Source organism: Chiloscyllium plagiosum, unplaced genomic scaffold (genome assembly GCF_037043375.1).
Source record: "Chiloscyllium plagiosum isolate Xiang-an unplaced genomic scaffold, Cpla_swu_hap1 HiC_scaffold_35, whole genome shotgun sequence".
Taxonomy (NCBI): domain Eukaryota; kingdom Metazoa; phylum Chordata; class Chondrichthyes; order Orectolobiformes; family Hemiscylliidae; genus Chiloscyllium; species Chiloscyllium plagiosum.
In genome coordinates, this window is record NW_028270173.1 from 20,810,218 (window position 1) to 20,826,881 (window position 16,664).

General features: G+C 41.5%; 1 protein-coding gene across 1 annotated transcript; it reads right to left on the reverse strand.

Annotated features, from left to right (window-relative positions):
- Positions 1 to 7,396: 7,396 nt before the first annotated feature.
- On the reverse strand, positions 7,397 to 8,293 carry LOC148140419 (putative G protein-coupled receptor 139). Its single transcript, XM_087978717.1, has one exon. The coding sequence runs from the start codon at positions 8,291 to 8,293 to the stop codon at positions 7,397 to 7,399; it is 897 nt and encodes a 298-aa protein (XP_087834843.1).
- Positions 8,294 to 16,664: the final 8,371 nt, after the last annotated feature.

Consider the following 16,664-nt stretch of genomic DNA (forward strand, 5'->3'; position numbering starts at 1 on the left):
GCATCAGTAAATGACAAACTTGGTGCAGAGTGCAGATAACTTCAAGAAATGGCGCAAATGGGAGAACACGGGCAGTGAAATAGTAAACAGGAAAATGTCACAAAGGATTAGTGGTGGAAATTCAATACAGTGTACCAATAAATGGAAGATTTGTTACAGTTCACTACTAAAGGCAGGATATGTACAGGATCGGTAATTCTGGAAATTTGATGCAGGGATTTCCAAGATTAGAGAATTGACACAGAAATACTGAATGGAAAAACTGGTGCGCAGTGGAACTATATTAGAGAACTGAGGCATGGCACGAGTAAATGGGAAACTTGGAGTAGGGCACTGCTAAATGGTCGAGTCGGTCTCGAGCGCTAGTAAATGGAAGAATTAGTACAGGGGCATGAGGAAATTGGAAAATTAGTAGGAATCAATAAATGGGAGATTCGGTGTGCAGTGCCATTACATTAGAACATTGGTGGGAGAGCAAATATTTTAGAGACTTGGAGCAGAGCATGTCTAAATTGGGCAATACTGGCAGGGATCAACAAAATGAAGAAATGTTGCAAGCATCAGTAAATTGGAGACTCAGTTCCGTGCACCACTGGAATTTGAAACAGAGCATCAGATAATGGGAGAATTGGTGCAGTGTAGCAGTAAATGGGAGAATTGGGGCTGTGGAGCACGAAATGGGAGAATTTGGCAAAGGCTTAACTAAATATGAGAATTTGGAATGGGGCATCAGATAATGGGAGAATTGATGCAGTACAGCACTAAATGAGATAATTGTGGCACGACTATTCTAGATGGACGAATTAGGGAGGGCACCCCTAAATTAGGCGAGCGAACCGGTCAATGTGACGGTTGGCAATACTGAATGGAAAACCTTATCAGGACGTCCATAATTCAAGAACTACTATAAAGGTACGAGTTAATCAATAATTGTGAGATTTGGTGCACCGTGCCATTATATTGGTGGGAGTGCCAACATATTACAGAATTGGAGCAGTGCATTTATAAATTGGGGATAGTGCCAGGGAACCAGGAAAAAGAAGAAATGTTGCAAACATCAGAGAATTGGAGATTCAGTTCAGTGCACCACTAAATGAAAACTATTCAGCAGGGCACCAGCACTTGGAAGAAATGTCTCTGGAAACAACTAAATGGAAGGAAATTCAGGGCATCAATAATTGGAGAATTCATGCAGGTGCCATTAAACTCTTAGTGGGAGAAGTGGGGCAAGATAATAATCAAAGGGAGAATTGTTCCATTTCCAGGATTTGTGCAGGATTGTCAAATGGGAGAATTGGTGCAGTGGAGACCTGAATAGAGCCACAGAGGTGTACAGTGCAGAAACACAAACTTTGGTCCAACTTACCTAAATTTAAGAATGCTGGCAACGCTTCACTAAATTGGAGAATCATTGCAAGTAACTACTAAATGGAAGAATTGGGCAAGGGATGATCTAAATATGAGAATTTGGGACAGAGCATCAAATAATGGGGAAAATTGTGTCGTTTATATCTAAATGCGTGATTTGGGGCAGTTGTAGCACGACATGGGAGAATTGGAGCAGGACAATGCAGAATGTCTGAATTAGCGTAGGACACGCCTTAATTTGGCGAGGGCATCAATCAAATAAAGATTGGTGTAGGGCAACAGTGAGTGGAGAACGTGTTCAGGAGATCAGTAATTGGGTGAAATGGTTGTAAGGAACACTGAAATGAAGAATTGATGCGGGGCATCAGTAAATGATAAACCTTGTGCAGTTGCTGATAACTTCGAGAATTGCTGCACATGGGAGAACCCGGGAGTAGATCAGTAAATAGGACAAATGTTGCAAAGGATTAGTGGTGGAGATTCAATACAGTGCACCAGGAAATGGGAGATTCCCTGCAGTTCACCACTAAAGCGGGATATGTGTAGGATGGATAATTTGGAGATTTGAAGAAAGGATTGCCAAGATTAGAGAATTGAAGAAATGGTGTAAGCATCAGTAAATCGGAGACTCAGTTCCGTGCACCACTGGAATTTGAAACAGAGCATCAGATAATAGGAAAATTGGTTCAGTGTAGCATCAAATGGGAGAATTGGGGCAGTGCAGCTCGAAATGGGAGAACTGGGCAAAGGCTGAACTAAATATGAGAATTTGGAACAGCACGTCAGATAATGGGAGAATTGGTACAGTTTCGCACTAAATTAGAGTATTGGAGCAGGACATTGCTGGATGGGGGAATTAGAGTAGTGCACTCCTAAATTGGGCGAGCGAATCAGTCAATATGATGGTTCACTTGGGCAAATTTGAGTGGAAGATTTGTTCAGAACATCAGGAATGGAAGAATTTGAAAAGAGGGTCTGAGTGAATGGGAAATTTAGTGGGTATCAATAAATGGGTGATTCGGTCCACAGTGTCATTACACATTATAAAATATGTGAGTGTTCCAAACTATTAGGGAAATTGAGCAGAGCATTTCTAAATTGGGGGGTGTGTGGGGGCAGAGGCTGGGAACCAGTGAAAAGAAGAAATATTGCAAGCATCATTAAATTGGAGATTCGGTTCAGTGCACCATTAAATGAAAATAATTCAGAAGGGCACCAGTGCTTGGCAGAAGTGTATCAGGCTGGAAATGTGTTGCTGGAAAAGCGCAGCAGGTCAGGCAGCATCCAGGGAACAGGAGAATCGACTTTTCGGGCATAAGCCCTTCTTCAGGAATGGGGAATGTTTGTCCAGCAGGCTAAGATAAAAGGTAGGGAGGAGGGAATTGGGGGAGGGGCGTCGGAAATGTGATAGGTGGAAAGAGGTCAAGGTGAGGGTGATAGGTCAGACTGGGGTGGGGGCGGAGAGGTCTGGAAGAAGATCTAAGGTTAGGAAGGCGGTGCTGAATTTGATGGATTTGACTGAGACAGGGTGGGGGGAGGAAAAATGAGGAAACTGGTGAAATCCGAGTTCATCCCTTGTGGTTGGAGGGTTCCTAGCCGGAAGATGAGGCGTTCTTCCTCCAACCGTCGTTTTGTTGTGGTCTGACGATGGAAGAGTCCAAAGACCTGCATATCCTTGGTGGAGTGGGAGGGGGAATTGAAATGTTGAGCTACAGGGTGGTTGGGTTGCTTGGTCCGGGTGTCCCAGAGGTGTTCTCTGAAACGCTCCGCAAGTAGCCGGCCTGTCTCCCCAATATAGAGGAGGCCACATCGGTTGCAGAGGATGCAATAGATGATATGTGTGGAGGTGCAGGTGAATCTGTGGCGGATATGGAAGTTTCCTTTGGGGCCTTGGAGGGAAGTGGGGGGAAGGTGTGGGCGCAAGTGTTGCACCTCCTGCGGTTGCAGGGGAAGGTGCCGGGAGTGGAGGTTGGGTTGGTATCCAGCTAAATGGAAGGAAATGGTGCAGGGCATCGCTAATTGGAGAATTTATGCAGGTACCATAAAGTGGGAGAACTGGGGCAGGATTCAGCTCACTAATAAATAAATAAAAAAATGTATCAGTGAACAACTAAATTAGATAATTGAAATAGGGCTTCAATAATTGGGAATTGGTGCCAGTGCCAGTAAATTAGAGAGTTGGTCCACAACGTTAGGGAGCTGGAGCAGTATAATACTTTATAGGTGAGTTGACGACGAAAAAAAAATGTTTGCGCAGGATGAAATGGCAGAATGCGTGCAGTGTAGGACTTAATGGGAGATTTGGGGCAGTGTCACACTAAGTGGGAGAATTGGGGTTGTGTAGAGCTAAATGGGAGAATTGTGACAGTGTGGATCAGAATGGCAGAATAGTTGCAGTTCAGCTGTAAATGGGAGAATCTAGGGAGAGTATCACTTAATTGGATAAATTGAACAGTGTAGCACTGAATGGGAGAATTGGGACAGAATCGCATTAAATGGGAGAATTGGGGCAGTGTCGCACAAATTCACTAAATTGGGATAATCTGTTGGGTTTTCAGGGATGTTGTTATTCTGTATTCTGTTCTCTTTTCTTTGTGTTTCATTCGGTAATAAATTCTGCTGTGTTTAAAACTAAGTGGCTTGACCAGCTGTATCCTTTCTGGAATATCTGTGTCACACCTATTTAAAACAACTAGCAAAGTTTGCGTCTGAGCTACTGTCGTGAAATGTTTTGAGTCAGTCTGGCCTAGCCACTGTATTATGATCACTATTTCCCAAAGGATCATCCATTATAAGATTGATAATTCGTATTGTTGCATTATTCAATACTGCAACAGGAAAAAACTTCCATTGTCACCCTTGTCCCACAAAGTACACTTTTCTGGGTAGGTTTCCACTACCAGATCTGCCCATCTCATTGGCCCTGCTGATATCCTCCTGAGGTTTATGGCCATGCTCCTCAGTCACACCAGGAATTGGAACATCATACTTTGGGCGAATGTGCAGGAGACTAGGGGAGGTTCAGTCAGCAATCAGTACAGAGTCAAATCTCTAACTTCAGAATTCTGTGCAATCGATTGGACAAAATATTGATTCATCAATATTCAGCAGCTTCAGCATTTTCATCACTACCTGCTCACCACAGTGAGGTGAAAACTGGAGATGTTCCTTGCCAATTAGCCATGCTCAGTCCCTTTCACAATTGCACGGAATCTGAAACATACATAGAGTCATAGAGATTAATACAATCTTTGGACCAACATGTCCATGCTGATCGAGTTTCATAAACTGAACTCGTCCCACGGGCATGCATTTGGCCCATGTCCCTCGAAACATTTCGTATTCACGTACCTGTCCAAACATCTCTCAAATGGTTGTAATTGTACTCACCTCTTCCACTTTCTTGAACAGCTCGATCTCTCTGCACACCTCCCTCAGATCCCTTTTAAGAAATTCCCCCCTCTCATCTTAAACCTGAAACCTTTAAATTTGGACTCCCATATCTGGGAAGAAGAACTTGGCTGTTCACTTTATCTACGCGCTTCATGATTTTATAAACCTCTATACGCTTGAGGGGAAAAAAACTTCCACGCTTATCCAGCATCTCCTTATAAATCAAACCCTCTAGTCTTGGTACCATTCTTGTAAATCTTTCCTGTACCATTTTCAGTTTAATGACAAACTACTAATGGAAGTGCGAGAAGAATTGTATGTCGTCTCCAAATGCAGCCTTGCCAATATCCAGTACAGTCTCAATATGACATCCAAACACCAATACGCAATGTTCTGACCAATGAAGGCAAGCATGCTTAATGTCTTCTTCACAACTTTGTCTACCTGTGGCACCACTTTGGAGAAATGACATACCTGCACCCGGAAGTCTCTCTGTGCAAGACTAAATGCCAGGGGGCCTAAATTAACTGTCTCAGTCCAGCCCTGGTCTGTCTTACAAAAATGCAATACCACACATCTATCTAAATTAAAATCCATCTGCCACTCCACGTGTAAGAAGGTCGGGTCAAGCTTCGGTCTTGGCTGATAAGTGGCAAGCATTGACGTGCCACCTAAAACCATTAAAACTATTTAACTCCACCCCCAATGCCCACACCCACAAACATGTATTATCTTCAGGACACACTGCAACAACTGAAGAAGGCTCCGAGGACAGCATCCTCCAAAGTGGTGGTCTCTCCGATTTAAAAGCACAAGGACAGCAGATACAAGAAACAATACCACTGTCAATCCCCATTCATAGCACCACCATCCTGCAATGGAAATATTAACCATTCCTTCACTGTCACTGGTCAATAATTCCCGTGGTGTCAGTCTTAATCCATTCTTTGATATTGATTTGGTTGCTGCATCGTCAACCAACTCTGACAATACATCTGACAGTTTCAGTGAGCCAAGGGTTAACAAGTTCCACTGTTTTCAGCCAGCAAGTCCTTGCATCTCATCGCTAACCTGATGCCTACTACATGTAGACCTGTAAATGTTTGTTACTGCATTCTCTGAGCCAACCTTTCATCATTCTAACCGCCTCTATCAATTGAGTCTCTTTCATTTAGAATTGAATTGAATTTATTGTCACGTGTACCGAGGCAAAGTGAAAAGCTTTGTCTTGCAAGCGGTACAGGCAGATCACAGAGTTAAGTAGCACAGATAGTAAATAATAGGTAAAAAGCAGCAAAAACAAAAACACAGGAACAGGGAAATGTTAAGAGTTTGTGAGTCCAATCAGTATTCTAACAACAGTAGGGTAGAAAAAGTTACAAAACCAACTGATGCGTGTGTTCAGACTTCTCTACCTTCTCCTCGATAGGAAACGTTGTGACCAGGGTAGGATGGATCTTTGAAAATTCTAGCGGCCTTTCCTTGACAGTCGACCTGGTAGATGGATTATATCCAAAGAAATAAATCCAATGCTTATATTTCTGCTTCACAGTTATAGGGAATTTGTATCTGGTATTATCCCAGTTGATCTCTTCGATGCAATCAGTATTACCCCCAAACTGTCAATGTGACTGCCAAAACCACATTAAACTTGAAAATTGTGGTCTTGCTAACATCTGGTTTAAATTTACTGTACATCCCATCATTTGCAGATAGTTGAACCAAATTGGTCATATGTTAAGAAAAGATTTACAAGGATGTTGCTAGGTTTGGAAGATTTGAGCCAAAGGGAGAGGCTGAATAGACTGGGGCTGTTTTCGCTGGAAGCTGAGGGGTGAATTCATAGAGGTTTATAAAATCATGAGGGGCATGGATAGGGTGAATAGACAAGGTCTTTTGCCTGGGGTGGGGGAGTCCTTAACTAGAGGTGAGAGGGGAAAGATATAAAAGGTACCTAAGGCGCAACTTTTTCACACAGAGGGCGGTGCCTGTATGGAATGAGCTGCCAGAGGAAGTGGTGGAGGCTGGTACAATAACAGCATAGAAAAGGCATTTGGATATGTCTATGAATAGGAAGGGTTCAGAAGGATATGGGCAAAATGCAGGCAAATGGGACTAGATTTGGTTAGGACATCGGATTGGAATGGACACGTTGGGCTGAAGGGTCTGTTTCCGTAATCTTAATCTCCATGACTGTACGTGTGTTATTCTGCAACTCTGAAATAGATGGGGCTTCGCCCAGGCTTTCAGGATCATATGAGTTGCATTGAGAATTACAAAAAATAGATGGGGTACAAATGTGTTTTGTTCATTTGAGAGACAGTTAACACCAGTAAGGTTGACATCTATTGCCTAGAGGGCAGCTATGAGTAACCCAGATGACCATGGACCTGATGCCACAGGTAAGCAGACCAGGTAAAGGTACCAGAATTCCATCCCTTCGTTCTGAAATGGCAATTAACGTTCAGGCTTGACAATCACTAATGGCCAGACAGTAAATATAGCTTTTTTATTGAATTGAAATTTCACAAATGATGTGATTTCAAACTAGGCATCCAGGATTTTAGCGTTGGTTTCTGGATTGTGGGCCCAGTGAGTTTATCATTACATCAGCACCTCCCCATGTCAATGTAAATTAGTAACGTGGTTTACAGAGCAGCGAGGAGGGATATTTAAGCATATTTTTCATCTCCTCCCTGAATCTCCTCTGGGTCAGTGCATAAATACAGGTGTTTGTGCAGGAGCTGGTGCACAGCAGCAGGAACGCGACCCTGATTGCCACATAAAGTGAGCTTGAACCTTGGAATGCCACAAGCTGAGAAACACCGACACAGATGTGGATGACAGTGATGGGTGCCGAAAGCACCATGAAGCAGCCGGAGATGGTAAAGAGCAGAATGATGGAGGTCTTCCTGCTCTTCAGCTTGGGGTCTCTGCCCATTTTCCCAGCACCGCCTCTGCTGCTCTTCAGGGCCCGGCGAGCTCTGCTGGCCACTAGGATGTGGTGGGCAGTGAGAGAGTTCAACAGCAGCAGCAGGGGAATAGGAAGAAACATGTTTGAGATGTTGGTGAGCCACCGGTGAGCTGCCCAGGCTGGTGAAGTGAGGTATCTGGCGACTGTACGGCAGCCCCACTGTACATTGTTCAGAACGTGAGTGGGCTCATAGCGAAAAGGCAAGGGGATGTTGACCATGATGTTAAGAGCGCTCATGATGATTATAACGATATTGGCTGTTCTTTTCGTGCAATAACACGCCTTTAATTTGTTGCAGCAAATTGCTACAAAGCGATCAAAGGTGAAGGCGATGGTAAACCAGATGGAGAGTTGGATGCTGAACCCTTGCAGGAAGACATTGAGTCGGCAGGCCGGAGTGTATTTCAGCAGCGATCCCGGGAAATAATCCCTGATGATCTGGCTCACGATCACGTTGAAGACAAGGACCATCAGATCTCCCGTTGCCATGGCAGTCATGTAACGAGTGACTCCTTCGGAAAGGCCGCACTTCCCTTGGGAAAGAATCAGCACTGTCATCAGGTTCGCTGTAAAGAAAATCCAATCGTGAAATGTATCAAAACGCCCATCAGGGAGGCACACTGTCAGCGATTGACAGTCAAGACTGTGGGATGCTGTATGTAATTATATACTTGTACAACTGTGAAGAACAATGACATTTCATTTGTAATCCATGGTCCCTGTCCTGGGCGTAATTGGGTTAAGGTGAGGGATAAGGTTAGAGTAATTGCAAGACGATTTCAGGAATAATATAAAAGTGGTTAACACTTTGCACCACTTAATCTCCCGTTTCAAGAAAACACATCTTATTGCTTTTGAAGCAGCTCAGAGAGGATTCATTTGTCTCATTCCAGGGATTAAAGTCTAGTTTTGCGAAGAAAGGTTATGCCTATATGAGTTTGAGTCCAGAAGAATGTCGTGATCTCACTGAAACATCTAAAACCTTGATGGGAATGCAAAAATTAAAATACCAGGAGCGAGTTTCTTCTTGAGAGGAAGGATATAAAGAAGGGGACAGGGTTTAAGGATGAGCAGTTTCTCTTCTCAAACAGAGATAAGGAAGTTTGTATTCTCTCAGAGAATGGTGGTGTTGTGAAATTCTCTTCCTCGAAAGGTCGTGAGGGCTGGGCCTATGAGACTGAGTTGGATAAATTTTGCATACACCAGTGAGTCGACCCCCATGGAATGCAGGCAGGAGGATGCAGCTCATTCAGATCAGCCAGTATCCTCCCGAAAGTCAGAAGGTGTTCAAACGACCAATTGGTCTATTCCTACTCCTAATCCATGTGTTCCAGTATTCCTTTTCTCTGGTTAATGGCCGTCAAAAAAGTTGCCTTTTTAAAATGTCTGCCACTGTCATCAATAAACTGTCGACTTCAGCATTAAATATACATAAGGACTCTCCCTACATAGCTCCCTCAGTGCTCACAACCCCTGGAGAGAAAGTGTTCCTCCTCACCTCAGTCTGAAATTGACACAACTTTCTTTTGAGACTATGCCCTTTTGGCTCTCCCGAAATAGAACAGACAAGAATGCCACAACAGCTCGTCACCAGTTAACAGGAATTTCAACGATCACAAGGATGAGATTGACAATTTCCATCAGAAAGTACTATTGATCCCATTTTCAGGTGGAAGTAGGAACAGTTAAAGCACTCTCCCATCAGTGGAAACACCTTCACAGTATTTACCCCGACAAGCCCCTGAAGAATCTGATATGTCTAAACGAGATCACCTCTCGTTCTTTTAAAATCCATTTAGTGGACTCCCAAAATGTTTAGCCTTTAGTCATTGTACATTCCCTCCATATATGTGATCGACCTAAAAATCCCTCTTTGATCTGATTTTTATGAAATGTTATCTTTCTTTCAATAACAGAATCAAAACTGCTCACAGAAATCCTGATCTGGTCTCACCAATACCTTGTACAATAGCAGAAAGACTTCCCGACTCTTACACTCCAACTTGAATACACGTACAAACAGATTCAAGAAAAGCTTCTGAATATTCGTGTGCTGAATGGTCTCTCTAACTTCAAATAATGTTGACTTTGCTAATGTTGATTTTGTGTTGTTAAATCCCTGTGCATTTGTAACCTGTATGTTTCAGATCATCTGAACACCCAGGATCTGTATGGTATTCTTTGCTATGATCTGTCCGTACTGCTCGCAAAACAAACTTTTTTTACTGTACTCAGGTACATGCGACTAAAATAAATCAAATCAAATCTTGAAATTAGGCTTAACATTCCATTTCCTTCCAGATTACCGGCTGCACCTGTGTGCTAGCTGTGTATGTTCGATGCATAAGTATCCCTTTGTGTTCCAGCTTTCTGCAGTTTTTTTCTCATGAAATAAAACTCTGTCTCTTGTTCTACTGTCCAGAATGAACATCGTCACCTGATCGCATGTTTGACTCCATTTGCCAACTTGTTACCCGCAATCCCCATCAATATCTCGCTGTAAACTGCTGACGTACCTCTCATAATCTGCCTTTCCACTTCTGTTTGGGGTCATCTGCAAATTTGGCCATCGTGCATTCACTTTCTTCCTTCAAGCCATTAATGGATACTGTAAAGAGTTGCAGTCCCAGATCCCTGTGGAACCGAATATTCATAGAACGCCAAACTCAAGAAAAACCCTTATCCTCAATCATTACATCTTGGCGTGTGGCCAATGCTCTATCCAGAACAATGCACGACCTCCAATAAGTGGCATGGGGATCTTATTTAATGGTTGAACCTTCGGTGGCTACCTTGTTGAGGGGATTCTGAAACGTCAAGTAGAACACATCTACAGTTCCCTCTATATCTATTCTGGTTGAGTCTTCCTTAAAACAATCAAATCAATTTGTCAAACAAAATTTCACTTTCAGAAAGCTGTCCTGTCTGCTGGATGAGATTAATATTTTTCAAATATAGTGCTATCCCATCTTTAGTAATTGATTCCAATACTTTTTCAACGATAGATATAGTTATTCTTTGTTCACACCTCCCCCCGCCTTTTTGAATACAGCTGGCATGAAACCGTTAATTCTGGTGCTATTCCAATTCCAAGGATTTTGGGAAATTACACACAATGCGGCATGGTGGCTCATAGGCTAGCACTGCAACCTCACAGCGCCAGAGACCTGGTTTTAAATCCCACTTCAGGTGACTGCATGACTGGCGTTTGCAAATTCTCCCCGTGTCTATGCAGGTCTCCTCTTTCAATCCAATGATATGGAGGTCAAGTGAATTGGCCATGCTCAATTGCCCATAGTGTTAGGTGCATTAGTCAGCGGTAAACTTAAGGGGATGAGTTACTCTTTGGAAGGTCAGCGTGGACGTGTTGGGTCAAAGGGCCTCTTTCCATACTGTAGGGAATCTCATCTCATGCATCCATTATTTATATTCATACCTTTTTTTCATCCGAGGCTGCAAACCATCAGGGCTATGGAACTTATTTGTCTATAACATCATTAGGTTGTCTCATCCTCCTTCTTTAGTGATTGAGGTGGCATCAGTTTCTCCACTATATTCTTTAGAATCAATGAAATGTTCGAAGTACCATCCACTGTAAAGTGTGATGCAAAATATCTGTATAAGCGCTCTGCCATTTCCTGGTACCTTGTGATTATCTCCCCAATTCATTTTCACTCTGATCACTCTCTTCCTTTTTACATATTTAAAAAAGCTCTTACAGTCAGTGTTTATATTCCTTGGTAGCTGGCTCTCAGTTTATTTTCTCTCTCTTTTCAGTCCTCCTTTGCTGACTTGTGAATTTACCTCAGTTTGCAGGCCTGATTTCTGCATCTGTGTGTGCTTTATCTTTCAACTCAATATGCTCTGACCTTCCTTTGTTTAACATGTCGGGTTTATCGCACTTGTGGAATCTTTCCTCCTTACTGGGATATATTTTGTTTTTTCCAAGAGTCATGAATTAGTCCCTTAAATGTCTGCCATTGCAAGCATTTCTGTGAATCTATCCATCCAGTTCATTGTAGCTAAATCTATTTCATTTCATTGCAATCCTCTTTGTTCAGGCTAAACACAGGTGTTTCCAAAGCAGAGGATGTGTTAGGACAAACTGCACTCAAATTGAAACTGATGTTAATGAAGAGCAGGTAAACGCAGCAAATATGCAGGAGATGAATTCGTGGGGTACAGCTGCAAATTGCTGAAACGAAATTCAACGCAGAACCAGCAATAAAAATGTCACAGAACGTTTAACCACTTACCAGGAATTCCAACGATTGCAAGAATGGGAAAGAGAATTTCCATCGGAAGTGCCTGTGATCCCATTTTCAGGTGAAAGCGGAAGCATTCAAAATGAGGCAAAGCATTGAAAGGCATTTGACTTATATAGAAGCCAATCCTCTGGTGAGGGAGTGAGCAGATCTCATTAAACACACTATTCCTAACAAACAAGTCACTGTGCAGCATTTAAAGTGAGCTCTGTGATCCAGAGAGAATCAGGGACAATGACTCCCAGCTTCCAGAGGCACTAATCTCTGAGAGAAACACGAGAGACCCAATTATTTTGGCTTAACTTTAATTCGATGCGGAGAGTAAGTTATTCTGTCAGGTCGCTACAAAGCATCACGTTTCCGCCGTTTTAATCAACGTGTGCAAGGAGAGGGCTGTGGAGAAACAGAATTGGAACCAGGCCAACTCGCCCAGCGTGAGAGATTGTACAACAGTGTCATGTCAGCCCTCAGTTGTAACTTTCTCATCTTACCCTTCTCTTTCTCTAGTGATCTAATGCATCTGTTGAACAATGGAAAGGCATTCTTAAGAGGCAGTTTGACATAGTATTCGAAAGAACTTTTCGACATGATTTCTATGGCTCACCAAAGTTAATGAAATGAAATACATTGATTGCCAGAGCAGTGATATTACACTTAAAGCTGCTTCAATCAGGACGTTATAACACATTGGTTTAATTCACATTAGCTTTTACCAAAATATCCATTAAAATGTTATTCTTTCCAGCATAATGAATGGCTTTTATATTATACAGCTGCATTATTAAACTCCCAGAAACTTCATTTCATTTTACACACAGGTTTTCCTAAAGCAAAGAAAGCACGAAAGGATTGTCGTCAATATGAGTAAGTCTGTCAAAAGTCATTTAGGCCATGAGACCTTAAGAAAGTTGAATGTGCACATTTCGAACCTGTGCAGAGACAATACAAGCCTCGGTGTCTCTTTGCACGCTGCAGACATTATTGAAAAACAGCCTTATTTTGGAAAAATAACAGAGGAGCCCGACCCTACCCTGATCCGAACATTAGAGCAAGGGTTGCAAAATAAGGTGTGGTTCAATTAGACAGTGATGGTGAGAACTGATTTCTCTGAAAGGAATGCAAGTTTGGAAATGCCGTGCCTCAAAAAAAATGTAATGTAGAATTCTTACGTTTTTTTTAACCTGTAAGTAGATAGATTTTTGATTATCACTGGGATGAAGATCATCAAGAACATGCTGGAACGTAGACTTCATGTTCAAATCAAATCAAATCAGCCAATGGCAGAGCAAATTCAAAGTGCTGAATGGCTGAGTTTTGCATCCATGTTCACAAGCTCAACCCCCACCTCATATTCTTGCAGTAAAATGACACCATATCAATTTTTCTGGCATCCGCAGTCAGTTTGCAAGGCTTCACAAAATTTGGGTTATTGCTAAAACTAAATGCAATTGTCGGCATAACTTCCAAGTTGTCATAACCCCACTCACTCTCCTGTTTCCAATCAAGAATGAACTTCTGAAAGAACTCGTCCATATCACAGAATTTTCCATTTCGTCTCAGGTACAAGATGAAATACCATTTAAGATATTGATAACTAAATATCTGTCTTTTTCCTGTGAATGTTGAAGCATCCAGCGCACATTGCTCAGATTCATGCTTCTTGTGGTCAGAAATTTCACTTCATCCCTGTATTATATCTGCTACCACATTTCCAAAAACGATTACATTTCATTCCACACTGTCCGACTCGAGGAAGCATCTTCGACATTCCTACATGCATCCATTGAAGTAATATTAGACATAGAAAACCTCTTTTTTGGACATTAGGTGGGATACCAATTGCAGTTGTGGGCTTGTACTCAGAGTGGGGTGAATCTGGAAAGGAAATGGCTATTAAAAAATTAGTTGTGCAGTGCAGGGCACATTCCTCCTCAGCTCTTGATAAAATGTATCAGAACAATACAGGCTTTGCATCTTTTATTTTAAAAGGAGTCGATTTTATTGTATTCCCCAAACTGCTGAGTGAAACATCAGGAGCAAGTCGGTCACTGACGTTGACTGATTATATACCTGCTGAATGAGTGAAATCTGATTTTGAGGCAAGCATGCAGATTTCATTCAGTTCCAGCACACAGAGTTGGATTAAAGATTGAAACCTTTTTTTAAAAGTTGCATTCTTGGCTTAGCTTCAACATATTGTCTAGCTATCACCATTGTTAACAGCTAACCCGAGAAAGCAACTTTTAAAAAAAAGTTTTTGTGATTTACACATGAAAGAAGTGAAACTATCACTGTATTCTAACAGATGAAAGGCTTAGCAGACAATCAATTTTTCAATGTATAATTTCAGTTACATGACACTGTAAATTTTTGCTATAAATTCTGTGTGTTAGGATTGAGCCCTCCACTACCACATGATGAAGGAGCGTCGCTCCGAAAGCGAGTGTGCTTCCAATTAAATCTGTCGGGCTATAATCTGGTGTTGTGTGATTTTTAACTTAGCACTATTGGAGTTTTTGTGAATTCAAGCGTTTCCTCCAACAATCATGTGCAATCAATCAGAAAACAAGAAGGAAAGTCAGTAATAGATCGAAGGCACTTGACTTGAATGAGTTCAGCTCTGGGTACATATTGGCTGACCATTAATGCATAATGCTTCACATCAAGGTTGACACGTGTACGAGACTTTGATAAAAAATTTCAAAGCATTACTTACATTTCGAAACATTGAGTTCGAAAGTAGAGCCACGCGGGATTTTGATTTCCAATCTGTGAAGAAGCCGTGTTTTTACTAAGTGCCAGAAAACCATTATTTTGCCATTTAGTCAAAACAACATTTGTGAGAAATCATCTGACTTAAGATAAGTAATTAGACAAGCTCCCTTGTGAGGTATTTGCTGAAGTCCTTAAAATCAGATTTACGACCTAGCTCAAGGTAGAAGATGAGGGAGCTGAAGGAGATTCAAATCGAAGAGAAAATAGACACACTGGCAAAACGACATAGAAATTTGAACGTCCCCAGGCCATTAAATGTGGAAAGCAGTTTTAAGCTGTATTAATAGTCCAAGTAGATAGGGCTGGGAAATCTGAGGCTTTTTTTTTAAACAGTGTTAACTTGTGTTTGTGTCTCTTGATGAGAGAGAGGGCGTTAGAGAGAGAACCATACCTGATGAACAAGCATAGGTTACAGAAAGGAATTGCTTGTGACCCGAAAAGTTGAATAAGAAATTAAAGAATGAAGATGCTTCATTAGGTTTGAATACCTACAAAGGATATTGCTGAGAAAAAAAAAGTTGATTTTTATTTGTTGGTAATGATAATACTTGTTAACATTATTTGGAAATCTAAAAATAAGTAGCTCAGAGAATTAATGGTTTTGGAAAGTGAAAGGGACACATCATTTGATCCTGTGAACTGGTGCTATTGAACTGTACATCCTCATTGCAATCTTCTTTGTTTGTCTGTGTGTGTGAACATAAAGGATTAAGAAGGAGTTGAAAGTTCCAACCAATAAACTCACAAGTTGGTACATCATATTCAGTTTACCTGTGGTTAGAGTTGATTATTCTACAATGATTAGTACTTTTGTATTACGTACTAAAACCTGGTCAGTGCGTTCTGTTGCCCTGAGTTTGTCAGAAAAGGAAACTGAGGACTATTTAGTCATTTATTAAACCTTTAATGTTAGTGTCAGCCTGGAAATGGAAGGATTTATGTATCAGTTCACTTTTGCACGTGACTCATGACAATGCCTCAGTTGATTTCCATTCTGTCATCCATATCTCAGTCAAGGCTTTCAGTAAGTCTGAAGCCCAAATGTTCTGGTAGCATCGAAACTAATTATTGGCTTTACCAAAGCATCCTTTGAAATAATTTCTTCCCGCAGTCCTTCCTACACTCCACGGTGACAATCTGATAATACATACATCAATCTAGAACTAAAAGCTTTCCATCTTCAACATCATTTTGCTTTTTTTGAGCAACAATCAACATCTTTCTTGAGGGAGGGTCTGTCACCAAATGGCATGAAAATATGTTGCCTACTTAATTAAATGAAGTATTGTGATATTTCCAATAAACAATGTGAATTGGTGGCACAAATGGAATAAGTGGGAAGGATATAATGGCCTTTATAGAGACATGGTTTCAGGGTGACTAATTGTGGAAACTGAGGATCTTGGAACAGAGTGTCAAGATGAAGAGTATGAATACATCAGCAATATAAAGGGCAACAATAATTAATTGGAGCTGTTCATAGACTACACACTCGCAATGTTTGTTTGGAAGGATATTAATTAGGAAATGAGAAGTGCATTTTACAATGCAAAAGCAATCCTGTTAGGTGATTATAATGTGAGATAACCTGGGAAAAGTTGATGCACACCAATATGATTGACATAACCTTGCTTTATTTCTTTTCTGGATTGCTTGCTGGTTCAGATTTATTGCCTGTCCATAACTGCCCATGAACTGACCAGTTTAATAGACCAATGCAGATTCAGCCATTTTGCTGTTAGTCCAGAATCACAGGTATGCCAGATCAGGTACCTAAAGGATACCAGTGATCCAGATGGGATTTTACAAATAACAGCAAAGATGACAAGGTTGGTATTAGGTTGATATTTATTGAATTGAAATGGGAACATCTGCCATCTTTGGATAAG

Coding starts and splice junctions, on each gene's coding strand:
- LOC148140419 (XM_087978717.1), bottom strand. CDS start 8,293: ATGACAGTGCTGATTCTTTCCCAAGGGAAGTGCGGCCTTTCCGAAGGA.